Here is a 23,535-nt window from a genome sequence, read left to right on the forward strand (position 1 = left end):
AAAAATAAAGTTGCTCTGGATCTGATTTGACACCTTGCATGGCATTTTTATTTTAATGAGGAATGAGTGTTTGGAAAGGCTGCATATTTAACTTATGTGGAGCCTCCTGGTTCTCACAGATATTTGATAGCTTTAATATGATCAGATATTACTAGAAGCTTCTCTCATAAGTTTGTCTTGCAGCTTTAACCAGAAACTGAATTGGACTAGCCATATAAATACTGTGGCTACAAGAGCAGGTCAGAGGCTAGGAATCCTGCGATGAGTAACCCACCTCCTGACTCCCCAAAGCCGGTCCACCATCTACAAAGCACAAGTCAAGAGTGTGATGGAATACTCTCCACTTGCCTGGATGAGTGCAGTTCCCACAACACTCAAGAAGCTTGACACCATCCAGGACAAAGCAGCCCACTTGACTGGCACCACATCCACTAACATTCACTGCCTCCACCACTGACGTACAGTTAGCAGTAGTGTGTACAAGATGCACAGCAGGAATTCACCAAGTCTCCTTAGACAGCACCTTCCAAACCCATGACCACTACCATCTAGAAAGACAGGGGCAGCAGAAACATGGGAACACGACCACTGGAAGTTCCCCTCCAAGTCACTCATCATCTTGACTTGGAAATATATGACCGTTCCTTCACTATCGCTGAGTCAAAACCCTGGCACTCCCTTCCTAACAGCACTGTGGTTGTACTGACACCGCGTGGACTGCAGCGGTTCAAGAAGAAGCTCACCACCACCACCTCAAGGGCAACTAGGGATGGGCAATAAATGCTGGCCCAGCCAGCAAAGCCCAAACCCTGTGAATGAATTAAAAAAAACATAGCTGTCTATGACCATAAGGTGTGCTCCTCATGTCTGAGTTGGTAAGTCTTAGGAAGTTCAGCTCCTAAGTCCTTAGAAATCTCACTTTACACGACTTTTTGGAGAGCAAAGTCGTGGAGCAAGTTATGCAAATTTGTGAAATAACATTGGAATCATCTTTGATTTATGTAGGCACCTGAATCTCTTTTCTGTATGTAAATACCCAGTTGCTTTTAATTTGTGTGCTAATGCAAACCTTGTTGTAGTGTTCATCTACTTCATTAGCAGTCCTCCTTTTTGGTTTTTGGGCAATAAAATATCCAGTTACTGAAAAAAACCTGCTGGCTGAAAAATATTTTGAGTTGTGTTTTGAATAATTAAAATGATTCAGTTGTTGTTTCTATCTTTAATTTTTTTTATTATAACTGCAGGATTAGTTCTTTTCATAACTCTTTGCAAGCTTCTTATTTTAGTTGCTTACCTTGCTTTTGATTCATACCTTCCCTACTTCTTCAGTCCTGATTTCTGTTTTGTCAAAATATTCAGACAAAAGTGTGAAACAGAAAACATGTATGAGAACAAAAAATGTACATAGGTGCAGACTTTTAAAATATTATAAATACAGCAAACTGATTGTATACACTTACCAAAGATAATTTTTATTTTTTTACTTTTAATTGTAAAGTTACTGGAGCTTAAGCTGGAAGAATTCTACTATGAGCAGAATCCTCTTTTGGAAAAAAATCTTATCTTGTCAACACAGCAGAATGAAGTTCTAACTCTCCAGGTAATTGTTAAATATTGCTAGAGATATTTCTGACACACCGCAGCTGTGGGGGCAGTTCATACATCAGAGATCTAAAACAAGTAAATCCAATAGCTGTTTATTTGTGCTTGAGCTACTTCATAGCTGGAACATTTCTTGAATGAATACTTTGATTTTTACTGAGAGTATGTGATTCATGTGATCAAGTGACACAGCCTAACATAGCTCGACCTTAAATGTTGTACAATAGCATTTCAGTTCAAGTTACATGATTGAGTCACAGAAGCCTGCATGGTATTGATCAAAAGAAAAAAATATGCTTATAAACAATATAGCAGACTTGTGCCTTGTGGGAAGAATGGTGAACCACAATTTGGGAGAACTCCATTTTCTTCATATAGTGTCATGGAATTCTAAATGTCTGCTTGAACTGCAAGACAGATTGCAACAATGCTGGACTACCACAATACTACATTAGAGTTTCAGCCTAGATTACAAACTATATTTAATGAATTAGTGCATCTGATGCAAAGTTTTACATGCCTAAAAACTTGTTCCCATGAAAATTAATAAAAATACCAGCAAGCTGCAAAGGTGAATTATAAACTGCTTTATAAATTAAGGAAAATGCAAATTCTGAAAATCTGAATAAAAATTAAAATAAAATGTTGGAAATACACTGCAACTCTAAAGAGAACAGACAGGTTACATTTTTGATGTGATGAACGTTTACGAATCATAATCTGTCCTTTCTCTTTACAGATGCTGACTGACCTGTGCATTTCCAACATAGTCTGTTGTAAAACACTTTCATGATTAATGTTGGTGAAGGCTGAACTTATTCACATATATTGAATATTCATCTGGTTCCTGTTATGTATGAAAATATTCAATAAAAGACATTTGAATTTTAATGTTAAAAATAAAATTACAGACATTTGCAGCTACAGAAATCAATATATTGTGCTGTTAAATTCCTCTAACAACAAACTTAAATTTAAGCAGTCAGTGTAGAACCTTACATTTTCTCTTTATAACTGAGTGATAAACAACATAGTTCTTCTGAATAGCTTTCATTGTGTTTATTGAAGGGACTCAGTTCAACTCCTGCTACAAATTAAACACATTTCCTGGAATCTGAATTGTGTTTCTTGGTCTGCATTCAAAGAATGATTGAACTTTACTAGTTCACCTCAGTATTACATGCATAGACATCTTGTGCTTTAGTAAATTTGGATGGTTCTATTACACTCAGTTACCCAGAAAAAGTTAGAAGAATTAAAACCCCTTGTAACTTCTGAGTAATTATAATAAAAACAAAGACCACAACCTCCCCACCCCCACAGGGCTCCCCTGTCCCCCGACCCCCCAGGGGACTCCCCCCCCACCCCCTCCAAACATCCCCTGACTACCCCCGCCATGGGATTCCCCCAACTCTATTATTTCCCCCAACAAGGCCTGACCCCCCACCGCCCTGACATGGCCGCCCCCACCCCGCCCCCTGACCTGACCCCGCCAACCTGACCCAAACCCCCCATCTCCCATTGGCCCGTACCCTCCCTTGACCCAATCTGACCACCCCACCCACCAGACCTAACCAGACACCAGAACCCCCCCCCCACCACCCACCACCACCTAAACCCCCGGAGGCCCTATCCATTTCCTGGCCCAACTGGAGCATACTCCCCCCCCCCCCACCCAACAACTTCCAAAACTGTGCCCCCAAGGTCCTACCCTCATCCCTATTTCCTCCAAGGTCTGATCCACGACCTCCAACAACCCACCCCCCTACATGTCCCTCTGATTTCGGCACGCCAAAGCAGCACCCCCTCATTATCCAATTTGATTAGAGGAAAATCAATTTCAGAGTCCTGCACTTTTACCTCTTTCTCATCATCCACCAACACTAACACCTCTTTTTGTTCCTCTTCCCTGTCAAAGTACTTTTTAAGCATAATTACATGACACACCCTCTTCTTTCTTCTGTCTGCAGTATTTATTAAATAATTTACTTCACTCAATTTCTTTTCAATCCTGTAAGGTCCACTAAATCTTGCATTTAATGAATCCCCTAGTACTGGTAATAAAACTAATACTTTCTCTCCAGAAACATAACTGCGAATTTTAGCCTTCTTATCTGCTTTCACTTTCGTCACATGCTGTGATTTTCCTGTTATTTGACATGTATAACAGGTTCTACAGAATTTGACTATATCCCTATGCAATCCTGGCCAAAAATAATACTCCTGTATCTTTTCCTGTGTTTTCCTAATTCCTAAATGTCTCCCCACTGGAATTTCATGAGCAATCCTCAGAATCTCATTTCTATAACCTAACGTGATAACAATCTGATGTACCTCCCTCCAGCTTTCTTTTGCTGAGACATAATCTGATCGCCATTTTCTCATTAATATATTCCCTCGAAGATAATAACATACTGGAATACATTTTGCTTCTGTTTCTGAATAAGCTTTCTGATATAACTGTTTTAATTGCAAATCATTTTTCTGTAACTCCACTAACCTCTTTGAGTTAAACACTTCAACTGAACTGTTCTGCATTCCTTCCTCCTGAATAATGTTATCAAATACAGTGCCAGCTAATTGGATTTTGACACCTTCTTGCCTTTGAACTACCTGCTTATCTTGTTTATTTTGTTCTTCCCGATGGGCCTTTGATCTTGTTATAACACAATCAAAAAACAATCCAGGATGTCCCTTCTGTAACACTCCTGTTGAAAATAACTTCTACAGGCTGCTCAACTACCACAAGCATCACCCACATTTGCAATCCAGCTATATCATTACCCACAATAAATTGAACCCCTGCAATGGGCAATTTTTCCACCACTCCAACTATAACCTCACCATTCTTCCATTTGCTCTTTAAATTTACCTTCCACAACGGAATAGATTTACCATCTCCATGAACCCCACTTATTAATACCTTCTCCTGTAACACTCCCTCTGGACAGCAAATATCACTATCCCACAACATTAAGGATTGACTGGCCCCTGTGTCTCTTAATATTTTAACATCTTTACCTACTCCACCCTGTACATATGGAAAGACTTTCCCTTCACATACAAAATCTTTAAACATTTCTGCGACCTGCTCCTCAGTATTCTCTTGAGTAAACTGTGAACACATTCTCACTTCTTTACCTTTCACTGATTCTCCCTGTTTCACCTGTGCCTGAACCTCAGAACCCACAGTACTTTTACTCCCAGAGCATTTCTGTACCCCAATAATTCCTACAGATTTTTCCTGCAATCTCCAACACACTGACTTCGTGTGCTCCACTTTATTACAATGAAAACACCTCAATTTTCAAATGTCACTTCTACTTCAGCACCTTTCTCTTTATTCTGAGAAAAAACTTCCTACAAACTTCCAGCTATTCCTTCTCTTCCCTGACTACCTGCCTTCCTTTCACCTTCCCACTTTTTATCCTCTTCCAATTTGAAAGGGTGACAGAAAAAAGGTTTAGTTAGCTCTATGAACTAACTCATAATCATCAGCTATCTCTGCTGCTTGTCTTACAGAATCAACCCTCTGTTCCTCCACATGAGTTCTCACTACCAAAGGGATTGAATCTCTAAATTCTTCCAAAAGAATTACTTCCCTAAGAGTTACATATGTTGTCTTTATTTTTAACGCCTGTATCCACCGATCAAAATTACTTTGTTTTACTCTTTCAAACTCAATATCAGTTTGCCCAGGCTGTTTTCTCATATTCCTAAATTTCTGCCTCTTTGCTTCAGGAACCACCTCAGATGCACTCAAAATAGCTTTTTTCACCACATCATAATTCACATACATGACTTCTGAAAATGAAGCATATACCTCAAGCCCCCTACCTAATAACTTAGATTGTAATAATATCGTCCAGTTTTCATGTGGCCATTTCATCTGTTTAGCTAGTTTCTCAAATGAAATAAAGAATGCTTCAAAACAAAAACAAAAATAAAAATACCTGGAAAAACTCAGCAGGTCTGACAGCATCTGCGGAGAGGATTACAGTTAACGTTTCGAGTCCGTATGACTCTTCAACAGAACCATGGAAAAATAGAAGAGAGGTGAAATATAAGCTGGTTTAAGGGGAGGTGGGACAAGTAGAGCTGGATAGAGGGCCAGTGATAGGTGGAGATTGCCAAAAGATGTTATAGACAAAAGGACAAAGAGGTGTTGACGGTGGTGATATTAGCTGAGAAATGTGCTAATCGGTGACATTAAGGGTAGAAAACAGGACGAGCGAGGTACAGAAAGCCCTAGTGGGGGTGGGGTGGGGTGGGGTGGGGGGAAGGGATCGAAATAGGCTAAAAGGTAGAGATAAAACAAATGGAAATAGGTGGGAAAAGAAAAATCTATAAAAATTATTGGAAAAAAGAGGGATTGGAAAGGGGGTGCGGATGGAGGAGAGAGTTCATGATCTAAAGTTGTTGAACTCAATAATAAAGAATGCTTCAATATCTGTTTCCTCAAACTTTGGAAGAGCGTGTACAAATTTAAATATATCCCCACTGGGTTCTACTCTGGAGATAAATCCTTCCTCACCTACTAGAGTCTCTTCTAACTACCAACATTTTCAGTTGGAATTCTCTTTCTCTCATTCTCTTTCATCCTTCTCCATCTCCACAATTTCTAATTCTCTTTTTAAAAACCATTTCTCTGTCCTTTGCTTCTAATTCAAGATTTTTCATTTGCAGCTGTAGTCTCACTACTTCCAGCTGTGACTCACTAGTGTCAGGTTTCACTTCCAACTGTAGATGCTGTGCTATACTTTTAACTATATCAGATTTCCTAGCTCTTGCAGGTAACCCCAATTGTAACTTATCCCCCAACTCTGTTAACTTACTTTTGGTTATTTTCTCCAACCCACATCTCTTCTACTCCCAGACAAGTCTTACCAATTGCCAAAGCCATCTTGCAGTCTCACCACTTCGAAAATACCTCACCAACTCCTGAATTCAAAGCACCCCTCGTACTTGTAAGCTTTACGATCCACCAATTCCTAACCAATCAAGGAATTAGAAATATAATTTATCCTGGCACAGCCCCCAATTATTGTGACCCATGCAGTTGGTAAAGCGGAGTTATTTAAAAATCCCAGAGGGAAACTTTAAACAACTGTCATAATCATTTTAAGTGTTATGTTTGAGATGCGACTCTAAACTCAGGAATCAGACCACGAGTTCTCGAGGCTTTACATTAACTAATTGAAACATTTTATTAATTTACACGGGTTAAAATATATGTACACATGGCTACAAATTACTACTATCATAACTTTTAACAAATTCCCAAACTAATCCCCATTAAGGCAACAGCAACCCATAGATTTAACCAAAACACCAGGCAAAGCATTTTCACCTTACGAATTCAAAATGAGGTTCCTTTCACTGTGGAGCCAGTTGGAGGCTTACAGCTGCCTTTTGATCTTACATTGCCTCTGCCTGCACACCTGAAAACTGCTGAAGTTATACCTACCACCACTGATTGAATTCAAATTCTCATTGTCTCACCAGTATCTTTGAACTTTACCCTTTAACAATGAAACCCCTTTCATAGTTTCAATTTTATTAGTATTATAAACATATGTACCTGTCGGTATCTATTAGAAAGGCATCAAGTTTTCACCCCACTTCTTGAATGCTGAATTCAAAAAATACAAATGCATGCTATCTCTCTGCTGACATTTCAAACTAGTACATCAAAGCATCCAGAATAGCTGGCTTTAATCCAATTAAGATATACTCACAAACCAAGCCTCTATTTTAAAAGGAAAAATATTTTCCAAAATATATACACTAATAGCTTCATGACACCCCCTCTATGCCAACTCATTACTCCATCAACCCTTCCATGTCCTGTCATACCCTCCGTGCAAACTCATGTCACTTCCATGCCCAATCACCTGGTATGCACTCTGTATAGAACCAATGAACCTTATAGTAACACATGTGGAACTGGTTACAAGAAACACCCATTCATAATTTCCTTTTAAAAAAAACTGAGGTTGCTGCAACCCTATAAAAATGTCAGTGTACCAGACCTTTGAAGTATCAACAACGGAAACTATAAACACTTGACACCTCTCTATCTTGTGCAAATAAACATTGAGCAATTGACAAGAGATCACAGAAAAACACCCAGCTTATTATGACACCAAATACCTGCCAATCAAGCAAAGGTTTACCTTCTCTGCACTTGTGTCAACAAAGATAATCCTTTCTATGAGAGCCTGGGCTCTCAGCCAAGCATGCATAATGAGGCTTGGCTCATGAGAGATAGTCTTGGAGAGCTGAAGCATCTGCAGTGCTGAGCCTTCCACACCACCAAGTGCTCAACATGCTTTTAGGGTGAAGTGGGGCACACATACCCTCTAAAATGTATGCATTGGCCTTGTCAATTACCATTTTCACTTGGAATGCCAGTCTTGCCATCACCAATTGCCTCTCATGCTCTGACAATCTAGGAATGTCTATGGCTTCTTCTTCCTTGGGTCTTAATGAATGCATGAGGGGGGACCCTCTCACCAATCTTGACCCTTGCTTAGGCATTATGTACCTGTTTCTTCTGCAAGGACATAAAAGAGAGAAAGAGGTAAGGCACTATTGTCCAGCATGGACTAGGTCAGTGTTTCCAGATCATTAGCAGCAGTGTGTTTCAGTAGTGGCATGTCCTCAGAAGCACTGAGGCTCCAAGCATCTCCGAGGGGTGAGTGAGTGTCCTGGGCATATGCGTCCTGTGGCTTCTCAGCTGGCGTGAGTGGCATAGGCTCTGAAGCCAAGGGCCTGCCTGAATGCTTGGATATTGCACTCACCTTGCCAGAGTAAATTAGGTCATTGAACCTTTTTTCTACACTTTATCCACATCCTCTGTATGACTTCTCTGTTATTTACTATTTTAGCAATCTGCATCCATGCCCCCTTGGCCTGAGCATTCTTGTTCCACCATCAGGGAATATAATCTCCCGTCCTCTCCCTCACAGTATAGTCATGGCCCTCAGCTCAGCTTCTGAAAATCTGGGAGCCACCCTATCCCGGCTCTTCGGCTCCTACTTTGCTGAGACATCATGGCATTGGTTGTGATCATTTTGAAAGTCTTGAAATGGCAGCTACAACTTGCCAATGCGCATTTAAATCTGACCTGCTCTGAAGGTAACCAATCTCCATTTCCCGTTGGCCACTAATTGGCCAGAAGAGGAGGCCCCTGTACAATTAACCACACACCTCTGCGAAACTACTGGAGACTTCCTGTTTCACATTGGGACACGTTTGTGACACAGATATGAACCCGCTTCCCAAATCCTGCTCTAGTATGAAGGGTTAACAGCTGGGATAGGCTAATGTATGATGAGGTAACACTGACATGAGTCAGTCATATGTTAGACTTTTTGCAGAGAGAGGTTCGAACAGTAGCAACATGCGTATTCCGTAACCTGTTTAGATATAATACGAATAAACAAGTGTTAAGAAAATACCAGAGTACGAATACAGTTTGTCCAGTAACTACATACCACGCCTAGAGTCTACAGATAAGAAAACGGTGGCAGCAGTGGAGACTTCAGTGTAAAGAATATATTGGTGTTATCGAAGGAACCACAGAGTGAAGGAAAACTTGATAGCAGCTCGTACTTACAAATCAACGGAAGGAGGAGGCAAACTGGAGAGCGGTAACGGTGACTATACATGGTGAGTAGTATCTGCCCCTTACTTGTCCATTTGACTGTTTTGAGGGCCTGCAAAGAGGCCAACAGCAGGAGTTATGGAAAAGCCTTTTTTTCCAGTATCGAGCAGCATCAGGCCGTCACGCTAAAAAGCAGAAGGATCAAGTCAGTTCCTTTCTTTATGTTATAGGTCCAGTAGCAGACAACGTTCTCCTGAGGCAGGGAGAGGAGGAGACCACCGTGGACTTTGAGACCATTCTTAAAGCCTTTGACACCTATTTTTGCCTGAAGGGAAACTCAGTTATAGAATGAGTATGTTTTAATGAGAGATCCCAACGACCTGGAAAACCAGTTGAATTACTCCTAACCAACCCATACTGCCTAGCTGGTTCTTGCAGATATGGGGCGCTGAAGGACGAGCTAATCCATGATTGCAATGTTGTGGGCCTCCAAGCTGAGAAACTTTCTGACTTTCTGCAGACCAAAGATGGCCTTACTTTAGATCAAGCAGTCCAGTATGTGAGGCAAGCCGAGTTTAGAGAATTTAACTGGGCATGACACATGATTCAGTTGATGGGATAGGCTCACGGGTAACGGCCCCATCCATAAGAAAAACCGCCAAACCAAAACGCCACGCGGGCAGTCATTTTGAGATGCTTGTGTTGTGGCATGAAGAGCCAACATAGACGCCTGAACTGACCTCTGGGGGCGTGGAATGCTTCCAGTGTGGTAAAATTGGATATTTCAAGTGTTTCTGCAATCCAATAACTTTAATCAAGGTAGAAGACAAGAAAATATGTATGAAACACACTCCATCCAAGAAATGGGAAATCAAGATAAAGATGAAATTACAGAGTTTCTAGAGAAGTTAATAGTCTTAGTCCAGACTATTGGTCAGTTAAAGTACAAGTTACATGCTTCAATGCCACCTTTAAAATTGATACCGGAGGTGCTGTTAACATATCAGCAGATGATCTAGACTGGCTCCAGCCAACATCCTTTCATACATTAGCCATCAGATTGCAAGGTCCAGGTGGCAAAGACCTTCCAACTAGGGGCAGGATTATTGCTCTTCTTCGTTACAAAGGGTGACAGATCATTGATTCTTTCTACATTATCCACAACCAATGCACATCCTTATTGAGTGGTGATGTTGGCATGCTTCTAGGAATCCTAGAAAAAAATAGATGATGCTCAGCATTTGAACACCTCAAATGTCATTCATGGAACAATCTTCAAACTTTTATTTAGACCCAACCAGTAGAACTTCAGCCTACAGCAGCTGAGGAAGTTTATATAATCAGCAGCAAGTTCCTTTCTTTCACAGAGATACCATCCACTAGACCCCGACCGGAGATTGAAGTTATGAATCTCTTGACTCTTCTTGAAGTTAGGTCAGAGGTGGCGGATACAGAAAGCATGCGGCAGATGGTGACCATCCATATGAAGACCTGCTGGACCTGAACTGGCTCTTTCCAGAAGAAAGTGGTAAGGAAGAAGTTGTTGCAGCACTGAGTGATCTGTTGGAGGGTGAGGCCCCAGCGGTTGGTCCATCTTTCCAGTTAATAGGCACACCTTATGAAGTCTCTCTTCTCATTTTAAGGAGCCAGCTGTGCTTTTAGCAGCTGAACTCAATTCAGATCTTTGCTCCACTGAACCTACCAATGTGTTACCTAATCTATCTCTCATTGTCCATGATGAGTCTTCCAGAGAGGATGCCTTGCCTGATGCCATGTCAGAGTCCATGGAGGATCGCACTGCCAAAGAGCTGGTAGTTTCCAGGGGTGAAAGTCAAGTCAAACCCGTACTTCAGTCCCAGCTGAAAGTCTTCTTCCCTCTAGAGCAGTATGTCAGCACAGACGCTGCAGAATCTTTCACACTTCTGAAGCTGCAGAATCCGCTACACCAATCATATCCCTGAGTTAATTATCTACAGGAAATTCATCCCATTACAGAAGACGGTGCTGCCTTGTCTCCATATCCTCAGCAACTTTTGCTATTACTCACAGTGGAGCAGTGTCACACTGACAAATGTGCGGCTCTCTTACCACTGTTAACAGAAAAGAGACAGTCCTTATGAAAGAACAAAAACAGAATTACCTGGAAAAACTCAGCAGGTCTGGCAGCATCGGCGGAGAAGAAAAGAGTTGACGTTTCAAGTCCTCATGACCCTTCAACAGAACTCTCAGTCCTTATGAAATATCATCGGGAAATCACCTCTTCATCTTTTCCTGAAGAGCTTACAGGAATTTTGTCGTTTTTTTTCCCTTTGTCGTTTATATTCATTGAAACCTCAGATCTTCAATACCTTTTCAGACTTTCATTAGTGAATGATTCGGCTGTGACAATCTTCCTTGGAGTTGAAGATCATTCTTCTTCTGAAGGCCTTTCCCTGTGTGCTTCAAGAGAGTAACAAGTTCCTCAGAGAGTCCTGATTTCTTCTCTTCTAGTCCCAGAGAACCCAATTGTTGACACTCTTCAGTCTTGGACCAGTCTTTCGTTGAAAAGTCCTTGTCCTTGCAGTTCAGTCATCCTGAAACCTTGACTCTGCTTTCCAGCAATGCTGCTAAATTGCTGTCCCATTCTAATTAAGATGATATCCTCCATAACAAAGAAGAAATCCCTCATGTCTCCAAGACATCTTCCTTAAGGGCCGAGAATACTGTGGGAGATTGAATCCCTCAGGGTGGTGACTCAGGGAGGGGGAAGAATAGGACTTGGGTGGAAGTTGTAAAAAAGGTTACAGAAGTGTTATGTAAGTAGTTAAAGATATAGGGTGGAATCGTCCCAGATTTGCACTAATGGCGGCTCCTCACGCAGTATGGCCCCAAACCTTCTGCATTAATTATGAATTCTTGGGAAACACGCGTTTCCATGGCGGGTGGGCTCTCATTCGCCCGCCACGCCATCACCTCGCTGCTTCAGCAAGCTGGGCACCATACTTAAGTCCAGCCAGACACACACCTCTCAGTGCTTCGAGCCCACGACTGCTGCAAAGAAGACATGGCCCTGAAAGGCAAAAAGAATGAAGCCCCAGGTTCAATGATGCATCCCACGATCGCCTTTTGGATGCAGTGGAGGCTTGCCGTGATGTCTTCTACCACCACTCTGGCTGCAGGATGGGCAGCAACCTCACTAATGCGGCTTGGGAGGCTGTGGCAACAGTGGTCAGCGCCAACAGCCTTCAGAAGGACAGCCACCCAGTGCCGCAAGAGGATGAATGATCTCCTCCATTCTGCCAGGGTAAGTCACTCTTCTCATCACTCAACTCTCACACTCAAAACCTATCACACATCCACAGGGCCCTCACTCACTGCCAGTTCTAGGAACATCACCATTCACTCTCTCACACACGCCTTCATTGTCCTCATCCCATCCATGGGGCCACCTACCACATGTGCCAGGCACACTTATCATCTGGCCTGGCAGGCATCCTGCTTACACTCTTTCCATCTCTATTCATGCAGAACAAGCTGGCACACAACAAGAGGGAGAGGTCACAGACTAGTGGAGGAATGCCTGAAATCAAGGTTTCACAGACTTTTAAAACAGCCATCCAGCCGGCCAGTGAGGATCTGGACCGTTCCTGTGCTGACAGTGAGGTTGGCAGTGCTCTACCAAGCGAGGATCCAGCAGTGCAACATTCATCAGACAAGCATGCTGTGACTGATGTGTCCTTTTTCACAGGCCACTGCCATGCACTAATTATCTCCCCTTGCTTCCGCAGGCACATCTGGGAAACAGCCGACAGAGTCCACGACCCAGGGCCTCCAGTCAAGCCACGAAGAAACCTCTGAAGAGGAATCTGGAGGCGCCCTCCTTGAAGTCTTATCACAGTGCTCACCCACACCCTCCAACAGTGCAGAGACACACACTTCGGTGGACCTAACTTTACAATAGCCTCGGGATCACAATCTGGTGAGCACATTGCACTGTCTGATCCACAGCAGGCGGCGGCAGGGACTTACTCAGGTGTCCGGCACTCGGAGGTCTGCTGGAGGCCAGACATTTGCTGAGTCCGAGTCAGATGATGAGCCTCTGGACTCGGTCATGTCACAGTTACTGGAGCTACAAAGGCAAGCCAGGGAACATCAGAAAGGGATGTCTGCTGCACTCCTCAGATTGCAGGACACGATGGAGCAGTCCGTCCGCCTTCATTCTGAGTTGATACCACTGGCATGCTAACGCACTGAGGTCAACACTGGTAGGATGGCGGCCACCGTGGAGATCTTGGTCCAGGATGTCGCTCCTGCCTTGCTGCGCGGGCTCAACTCCATTGCTGATGCCATAGTTGGCCTCTAATACTGTACACGAGAGGGGTGCCAGGCAGCCCGATCTCGCTGCAGCTACCCCTTCTCCTCAAAGAGTCAGCCTTGGGCTCCCATAGGGAGGATCAGCAGGTGTATTCCCCGGGGCCATCCATCTAGGTAACTCCAGGAGTGCCCGGCCCATCCGAATCCCCTCTTCCTGTGACCACAGCATATCCAGCTCCATGGACTGAGGAGGGTGCCACTGCCTCACAGGATCCCAAAAGTAGGCTGGAGCCCTCCAGTTCTTGGCCCTCCAGAGGATGTCCTCCAAGATTATCACAGACAAGGCGTTGCAGTCAGCAGGCTGCCTCCACCTCTGCTGTGGATAGCTGGGGGTTACCAAGACCCCGGCAGGGTTAGGAAAGTTAAGAATATGTAGTTGCATAGCGTGGGCATGGGTTGTAATCACTTGTACATACTGTTCACTATTGTCAATAAATTCCCAAGGACGTCTCCCTGTTCTGATGAGCAGTGTTCGTATCACTCAGATGTGAAACCTTCCTGCACAAGATAAAGGCAGCTGTCTCAATCCAGGGCCTCTTTCTTGTGCTTTGTGCAGCCTTCAGGCCAAAGTGATGGTCCGGCCTCACACTCCCCGGACACATCAGTGATACCTGCTCCTCGGCGGTGCTGGTTATTGCTGCCAGAATGATGTGAGCAGGCGTCACAGAGTTCCGTCATTCTCTCTGTGTGCTCTCAACTACTTTAAGGTGGGGCTGGCCTGCATCTCCTCAGCATCTGTGACCAGTGATGCTGTGCTCCTGAAGGTCTCAGGTGCTGAAGGCAGACAAAGGATCAGATGCTTTTAAAGTTTCACGGCTGCATCTTTATGATATGATCCAGATCACAGAGCACAAGCAAGCTGTCCTCAGCCAGAGAGGAGTCAGACTTTGTCAGAGGCCATGTGAAGATCTATGAAGTGTCCTCACTGCATGTCGTCATAACCCTCCACAAACCTAGCAGCTATAAGGGCCTCTTGAGTGCACCTGCCTCATCTGGCCAGTGCAAGGGCCTCATCCCCTTCATCGTCGCCTTTGAGGACCTCCTCACCCTCATCCCGATCAGCATCCTCCTCATTGGAGGAGACCTACAGCTCCTCCATCTCTCCTGACCCAGCTTCTCCCGCTGTTGGAGCGCCAGGTTGCAAAGGGCACAGCAGGCGACAACAATGCGTGACACCCTCTGTGGACTATATTGCAGGACTCCACCAGACCAGTCCAGGCACTGGAACCTGGAACTTCATTTTCAGCATCTCGATGGTCTACACCAAGTTGCGGGTTGCAGCATGAGCCTCATCATACCTCCGCTCTGCTGCAGCATGAGGCTGCTGCACGGGTGTCATTAGCCATATCCTCTGCGAGTAGCCCCTTTGCTCGAGGATCCGGCCCTGCAACTTCTGTGTATCCTGGAAGACTTCAGGAATCTGTGACCAACTGAGAATGTAGCAGTCGTGCACAGTCCCTGGAAACTTTGCATAGTCCTGCAGGATGTGTTTGTGGTGGTTACACAGTGATTGGAATACCTTGCAGTTGACATAGCTGACCGTGTGTTGCGATGGAGACCTGAGCGTGAGTGCAGTCGATGGCATCCTGCACCCCTGTGGAAAACCCAAGACCTGGCAAATCCAATCACTCTTGCAACCTGGCTGTCCTGGTCCCGGGCGAAAAGCACAAAGCGTGTGTCCTCGTGAAGATGGCATTCATGACCTCATGGATGTACTTGTGGGTGGAGGCTTGCAATATCCCACAATGTGGAGCCCTGAAAGGAGCCATTGGCGTAGAAATTGAGCACTGCGGTCACTTTCATGGCCATTGGCAATGGATTCGCTTCATGTCCCTGTGGCGCCAAATCCTACAGTAGTTGGCATATGTGACCGACCAATTCCCGAGACATGCATAGCTTTTGGTGACACTGGTTCTCGGTCATCTGCAGGATTGAAAGGCATCTATAGACCCTGGGGTCTAGCTAGACGCCAACCAGCAACGGCTTGCTGTGGCTCTTTGGCAGAATGTGCAGGAGCCCCAGCCACCCCTTCTTATAGAGGGTGCTGCTCCTCCCTCTGCACAGCCAGGTGCCTCAGTTGCTCTCTTCTCAGTCGTCTTCGCTCTCTGTAAGCCTCGAGGCATACAGCTAGGTTATCAGGCTCTGTAATCCTGATGCACTCCTCCTGCAGGATGGAAGAGAGAGACGTGTCAGTTAGCATGGGTGTAGTAAAAATCTTTCTTGATAAAGTCTGAAGGCCCCTTAATGCATCCTGGAGAGTGCTGGCCACCACTTGGATGGCCAGAGATTAGTGCGCTGCATGGCTGCCTGAAACCCCACCCACGTCCGCGCCATTCCACTTGACTGATTGACGTCAGCTTTGCTCATTGGACTGCATGCTGTGCTCTCAGCTCAGACACAGACATTCTCCTAACCCACACTGCAAGGTTGCGCTGTTAGCTTGAACCATGGGGAAGATGGGTCCAAATCAGGATGGTGACATTGCAAGGGGCTGTGAGCGCCTCCACCAGTGACTGCTACACGGTCAGCTTTAGCAAGGAGATTGTACAATGTGCCCAGTCATCCAACTGTTCTGGAGTCCACTAAAATGCTCATTAGTTTGCAGGCTGTGCGCGAGGGGTGAAAAGCTCTGGAGCACTTGGTGGCACTTTGATGCCTTTGCGTTGCTTGAGTGGGCAGAGAAGCTAACGGCCTGACTCCAATCATATCAATGTAGCTGCACCTGAACTGCCTCAGCTGCAGAGGAATGGTCACTTTGTACAAGGTTTCTGTAATGCGTGGCCGCTTCCCTTGCCCGCCCCCAAGTCGCTTCAACGACAGGGCAGCCCTTGCCCCCCCTCAACGCGTCTCAACCGCAGGGTAGCCCTTGCCCCTCACCTCAATGTACCTTAACCACAGGGCAGCCCTTGCAGCCCCCCAACGCACCTCAAGTCCAATAGGCGAACGCTCCACAACGTTACTGTGTACTCACCTCCAAGTTCCCCTCAAAATGCAGCCCGCCAACTACACGCCTTTTATATGCTGTTGTGAAACACGTTGGCGTGTAATCATATGGACACTGACAATTCCACCCATAGTTTCATATTGCTGTTGAAAATTGGATAGTTTACTTGGTTCAGAGATAGGATATGCTAATGTATGATGTAGATGATGATGTATCACTGACATCAGTCAGTTATGTGCTAGACACTCGGGAAAGAGGTTCAAACAATATACTCAGGAACAACATGCCCACCCTGTAACTTGTTTCGATGTCATACTAATAAACAAGCATTAAGAAAGTACCAGAATATGACTACTGTTAGGAACTAGAGATAGTTTTATGTAAGTTATATGTGTATGTAAGGAATAAGCTATAGCTTTAAGTTTAAGTTTAATTTATTTTTTATTTGTGAATTGAAAGGGTAGAACCTGGGTCTATTTTCATTTAGAGTTTTCTCTCTGAGATGGAGTCAGAAAGTCTGAAGCCTTATTTGTATACCCGTGGGGGAAGTACTGGCATAGTAGACCCAGGTTCTACCCTTTTAATTCACAAATAAAAAATAAATTAAACTTAAACTTAAAGCTATAGCTTATTCCAAACATACACAAATACACATATAAAACTATCTCTAGTTCCTAACAGCCATTGTCTCTGGACTGGTTATCCAGAGACCCAGGCCTTTTATACATATGTAAAAAGCAAGAGGGTAGCCAGGGAAAGGGTAGGCCCACTCAGGGACAGCGGTGGGAATCTGTGTGTGGAGCCAGAAGAAATGGGAAAGATACTAAATGAATACTTCTCATCAGTATTCACCAAAGAGTAGGACTTAGCGGTCGATTTGTCTAGGGAAGAGTGTAGAGATAGACTGGATCATGTTGAGATCAAAAAAGAGGAGGTGTTAGGCGTCTTGAAGAATATTAAGGTGGATAAGTCCCCAGGGCAAGATGGGATCTACCCCAGAGTACTAAGGGAGGCAAGGGAGGAGATTGCTGGGGCCTTGACAGAAATCTTTGTATCCTCACTGGCTACGGGTGAGGTCCCAGAGGACTGGAGAATGGCCAATGTTGTTCCATTGTTTAAGAAGGGTAGCAGGGATAATCCAGGAAATTACAGGTCTGTGAGCCTTACATCAGTGGTAGGGAAATTATTGGAGAAGATTCTTCGTGACAGGATTTACTACCATTTGGAAGCAAATGGGCGTATTAGTGAGAGGCAGCATGGTTTTGTGAAGGGGAGGTCGTGTCTCACTAACTTGATCGAGTTTTTCGAGGAAGTGACAAAGATGACCGCCACATCTGTTCTGATGATGCTACCTTCAAAAACAGTTCCTCTGACATGTCCTCCTTCTTCCTTAACCGAGGTTTTCCACCCACGGTCGTTGACAGGACCCTCAACTGTGTCTGGCCCATCTCACGCGCATCCGCCCTCACGCCTTCTCCTCCCTCCCAGAAACATGATAGGGTCCCCCTTGTCCTCACTTAAAACCCCACCAGCCTCCGCATTCAAAGGATTATCCTCTGCCATTTCCGCCAACTCCAGCATGATGCCACCACTAAACACATCTTCCCTTCACCCTCCCCGGCAGCATTCCGTAGGGATTGTTCCCTCCATAACACCCTGGTCCACTCCTCCATCACCCCCTACTCCTCAACCCCCACCTACGGCACCTCCCCATGCATACGTAAAATATGCAACACCTGCCCCTTCACTTCCTCTCTTCTCACCGTCCAAGGGCCCAAACACTCCTTTCAAGTGAAGCAGCATTTCACTTGCATTTCCCCCAACTTAGTCTACTGCATTCGTTGCTCCCAATGCGGTCTCCTCTACATTGGAGAGACCAAACGCAGACTAGGCGACTGCTTTGCAGAACACCTTCGGTCTGTCCATAAGAATGACCCAGACCTCCCTGTTGCTTGCCATTTTAACACTCCACCCTGCTCTCTTGCCCACATGTCTGTCCTTGGCTTGCTGCATTGTTCCAGTGAAGCCCAACGCAAACTGGAGGAACAGCACCTCATCTTCCGACGAGGCACTTTACAGCCTTCCGGACTGAATATTGAGTTCAACAACTTTAGATCTTGAACTCCCTCCTCCATCCCCACCCCCTTTCCGTTTCTTCCCCCTCCATTTTGTTTTTTCCAATAATTTATATAGATTTTTCTTTTCCCACCAATTTTTATTATTTTTAAATCTATACCTTTTATGCCCTTTTAGTCTTATTTTACCCCACCCCCACTAGAGCTGTGCCTTGCATGTCCTGCCATCCATTCTTAATTAGCACATTCTTTTAGATAATATCACCACCTTCAACACCTCTTTGTTCTTTTGTCTGTGACATCTTTTGATTATCTGCTCCTATCACTGCTTGCTTGTCCCTACAACGCCCCCCCCTACCCCCCACTTCTCTCCGCACACCCCCCCCCCCCCTCCTTAAACCAGCTTATATTTCACCCCTCTCCTATTTTTACTTAGTTCTGTTGAAGGGTCATGAGGACTCCCAACGTCAACTTGTTCTTCTCCGCCGATGCTGCCAGACCTGCTGAGTTTTTCCAGGTAATTCTGTTTTTGTTTTGGATTTCCAGCATCCGCAGTTTTTTGTTTTCATAAAGATGATCGATGATGGAAGGGCAGTGGATGTTATATACATGGATTTCAGTTATGCCTTTGACAAGGTCCCTCATGGCAGACTGGTACAGAAGGTAAAGTCGCACGGGATCAGAGGTGAGCTGGCAAGATGGATACAGAATTGACTTGGTCATGGAAGACAGAGGGTAGCAGTGGAAGGGTGCTTTTCTGAATGGAGAGCTGTGACTAGTGGATTTCCGCAGGGATCAGTGCTGGGACCTTTGCTATTTGTAGTATACATAAATGATTTGGAGGAAAATGTAACTGGGCTAATTAGTAAGTTTGCAGATGACACTAAGGTTGGAGGAGTTGCAGATAGTGAAGAGAATTGTCAAAGGATGCAACAGGATATAGATCGTTTGGAGACTTGGGCAGAGAAATGGCAGATGGAGTTTAATCCGGACAAATGCGAGGTAATGCATTTTGGAAGGTCTAATACAGGCAGGAACTATACAGTAAATGGCAGAACCCTTAAGTGCATTGACGGGCAGAGGGATCTGGGTGTACAGGTCCACAGGTCACTGAAAGTGACAACGCAGGTGGATAAGGTAGTCAGGAAGGCACATGGCATGCTTGCCTTCATTGGCAGGGGTATTGAGTATAAAAGCTGGCAAGTCATGCTGCAGCTGTATAGAACCTTGGTTAGGCCACACTTGGAATATTGCGTGCAATTCTGGTCACCACATTACCAGAAGGATATGGGGGCATTGGAGAGGGTGCAGAGGAGGTTTACCAGGATGTTGCCTGGTCTGGAGGTTATTAGCTATGAGAAGAGGTTGGAGAAACTCGGATTGTTCTCACTAGAGCGACGGAGATTGAGGGGCGACTTGATAGAAGTTTACAAAATTATGAGTGGCATGTACAGAGTAGATAGTCAGAAGCTTTTTCCCAGGGTGGAAGAGTCAGTTACTAGTGGACATAGATTTAAGGTGAGAGGAGAAAACTATAGAGGAGATGTACGGGGCAAGTTTTTTACGGTAGTGAACGTCTGGAATTCGCTGCCAGAGGAGGTGGTGGAAGCAGGTACGATAGTGGTGTTTAAGAGGCAGCTTGACAAATACATGAATAGAATGGGAATAGAGGAATACGGACCCCGGAAGTGCAAAATGTTTTAGTTGACGGGCAATATGATCGGCGCAGGCTTGGAGGGCCGAAGGGCCTGTTCCTGTGCTGTACTTTTCTTTGTTCTTTGTTCTTTGTAATGTTCTGGGCACTCGGGTTCAAATGGTGGAATTTGAATTCAATAAATATCTGGAATTTAAAGTCTAATGATGACCATGAAACCATTGTCGATTGTCGTAAAAATCCATCTGGTTCACTAATGTCCTTTAGGGAAAATCTGCTGTCCTCACCTGGTCTGGCCGACATGTGACTCCAGACCCACAGCATTGTGGTTGACTCTTAAAAATGCCTTTTGACCAAGGGCTATTAGGGATGGGCAATAAATGCTGGCCTAGCCAGTGACGCCCACATCCCATGATTGAATTTTTAAAAAATTCTAATGATGTTTTATGAGAAGTTTGATGAGGTCTATGAAGAAGTTTTATGAGAAGAACAAAGTAGGAAAAACTGTGCTGTTGCCCATAGAGAAATGTAGTTTGATTTCAGCTAGTAGGAAGCTACAGGGAACGGGTCCCAAAGAAAATAAGAAAGTCCCAAAAACCAGGGAATTGGGTAGAAGATGGTCCTAGGAAGACATTGAAGTCAAGGGAAAAGAACAGAAGACTGAACCTGTTCAATGAAGTTAAAGTAAGCAGCAGAGGAAAAGGCTCCGAATTAAAAAGAGAACGCTGTGGGGAGCAGAATCAAGGCAAAGCGGGCTTCCGAGAAGCCAGAAGATCCAAGGAGACAGCCAAAAGTTGGTGACTCCTTACTATGGGCCTGTGAAGCCGTGGTGAACATGGCTGAGTATCTGTGAGTGCATGGAAGGCGAAGCTTGAATGAAAATGACAATCCAGGGGAGAGGAACATCAGAAGGAGATGTTGAAATCCTGGAGGTGGATTCTTGTTTAAGACATCCAAGTGAAAGCATAGCTTGGGAGAAAATTGCAAGGTGACTTCTTGGAGAGTGGAGATTGGAAGCTATCGTGTGAAAGACGGAATTCAGTGAGACCGGTTGGCTCACGGTGTGACAAGTGTCTGGGGGGAATTGATGAGAAATACATAACGATCTGCTTTGGGTGGCCTCCGTCACTTGGTTTCAGAGTGTGGGTGTCCAGCCACAGGTCACCTATTGATTTACATGGACTGTATACTTACTGTGAACATTAGAGTATAAGACTGATTTTGTAACTTGTGTTATCCTTATGAACTTGTCTAAACCTTAAAGGTATTGTTGTGGGTGAAAGGGCAGTGTAATATGGTTCTTTTTTTTTTGGTTAATAAATGTTTTATTGTTTTGTTAAGAGTTTATCAGCAGACTCTGTGACTCTGTTCAGTAGCCACTCTCAAAGTTTCTAAACAAGAAATAAAAGTTAAAGTCTATCAAGCCATGTTCCACACTGGGATCTAACTTGTCCAGTGGTAACATCAGCTGGGATCATAACACTACAGTCTGACAAGTAACTACGTACTATGCCTAGAGCCCACACAAAAGAGTCATCAGAGCAGCCGCCTCCTGAACCAAAATCAGGTCCTTGTTCTTTGATGAGTGACAAGTAAAGTTGCTGAATGAACCTGCATGGTTCTTAAATTTGGAAAATGGGCATTACATCAGCCGGTAGGGCAATATGGCGTCATGATATTACAGCTTCCGTTGGACACTAGGGGATGCCCTCACAAGTATCCTTCTCAGGCCATGCCAGAACTGGCTTGCAACACACCACAGAGCCCCAGAAGGGCATTTGACATTGTGATCTAAATTTTGCTCCAATATATTTAGGTCAGAGAAGGACTCAATATAATTGTTATGTTTTAACTTTGGGTCGCTTTGCTCGCGAACCAGTTTTACACTTATCTCTCGGCAGGTGAGTTGATTACAATATGCTGCAGACACAGAGACCAATATGAAATGAAGCACATACTATTTATTTGCACAAAAAACAGAGCACGAACATGATGTGTGCTTCTCCAGCCAGACCCTAGACTAACATAACATGGTAGCCCTAGCAGATTGGCCATGTGACTATAAGGCCCAATAGCTGTGTAGCACCACAGCTATTGGGCCTAACAGTCACATGGCCAATCTGCTCACAGTCTCTTAAAGGTGTATTACACGTCAGATTACCACATCCCTCCCCGTTTACTTGAAAGTACATTTTACAATGTATTAACTTTTTACAAAAATTAACTATTTACAAATTTAGTCTCTCAGGAGGTTTTTTCAAACGTGTCAACCGTTGTCGTTCTACGACTTTGGCTGCTTTATCTGAGGCCTCACTCTCAAGAGTTATCTGTCCACTGGGCTCCCCCGTAGGAACTGGCAAGTTTGCTTCTTCAACTCTATCAAGCTCAACAGATTCTGCAGGTACTTCAAAAGCAAGAGGACTTCCTTCTACCTGAGGTGTAGACTCCAACGGTGTGCTTGGCACACCTTTTCTTGTGGATCTGTTTCCTGTTTTCTGAGGTGATCTATTTCTCTCCTGATTATCCGACCTGCAACCGATATATGGTAGGACAGGAGTCCTGTCACTGAATTGACTTCACCTGATAGCCATTTGGGCCTGTCTCCAAAGTTCTTTGTGAAAACAGCTTCCCTTACAGTGAAGTTTCTTTCACGAGCTCCTGACTTCTCTCTACTCTCCCCACTAAATTTGGCCTTCTGAGGCTTAACCATGTCCTGAGATGTCTCTTCATTAATAACTCTGAAGGGGCAATGCTGGTGGTCGTGTTGGCTTGATTCTGTAGCTGAGCAGGAAATGTGATAACTTTGATGCTATAGAGTCCTCCTCTAGTTTTTTCATTCCGGCCTTGAAGGTCTGGACTTCCCTCTCGGCCAACCCATTGGATGTAGGGTGGTATGGCGAGGTCTTGACATGTGTTATGCTGTTGAGAATTGTAAATCTTTGGAACTCCCCGCTAGTGAATGCCTTCCATTGTTAGACACTATTACCGCTGGTAAACCGTGTATCGCAAAACTCTGATGCAACCTGCCTATGGTAGCAGCAGATGAGGGTGATTGCACCTCATATACATCCAACCATTTGGAGTGGGATTTGATAAGTAAGAGGAACATTGTGCCCAAAAAAGATCCCATGTAGTCAATGTGGAGATAGACCCATGGCCTTCCTAGCCATTCCCAAGGATGCGGTGGTGCAAAAGGAGGCAATTTCTGCACCTGTTGGCACTGCATGCAGCTCTTGACCATGTTTTCGATTTCAGTGTCCGCCCCTGGCCACCATAAGTAGCTGCATGCCACATTTTC

General features: G+C 44.5%; 1 protein-coding gene across 6 annotated transcripts in view; it reads left to right on the top strand.

Annotated features, from left to right (window-relative positions):
• lrrc69 (leucine rich repeat containing 69) overlaps positions 1-23,535 on the top strand; it is a 103,279-nt gene that overhangs the window by 66,616 nt on the left and 13,128 nt on the right. For 4 of the 6 annotated variants that reach the window (XM_078540726.1, XM_078540724.1, XM_078540725.1 and 1 more), the window contains one exon: positions 1,499-1,600. The exons of the other annotated variants lie outside the window; for them this stretch is intronic. In XM_078540726.1, the coding sequence (XP_078396852.1) occupies positions 1,499-1,600 (102 nt within the window). The remainder of the gene's footprint in view (positions 1-1,498; positions 1,601-23,535) is intronic. 6 annotated transcript variants of the gene reach the window in all.

Source organism: Cetorhinus maximus, chromosome 4, assembly GCF_964194155.1.
Source record: "Cetorhinus maximus chromosome 4, sCetMax3.hap1.1, whole genome shotgun sequence".
Taxonomy (NCBI): Eukaryota; Metazoa; Chordata; class Chondrichthyes; order Lamniformes; family Cetorhinidae; genus Cetorhinus; species Cetorhinus maximus.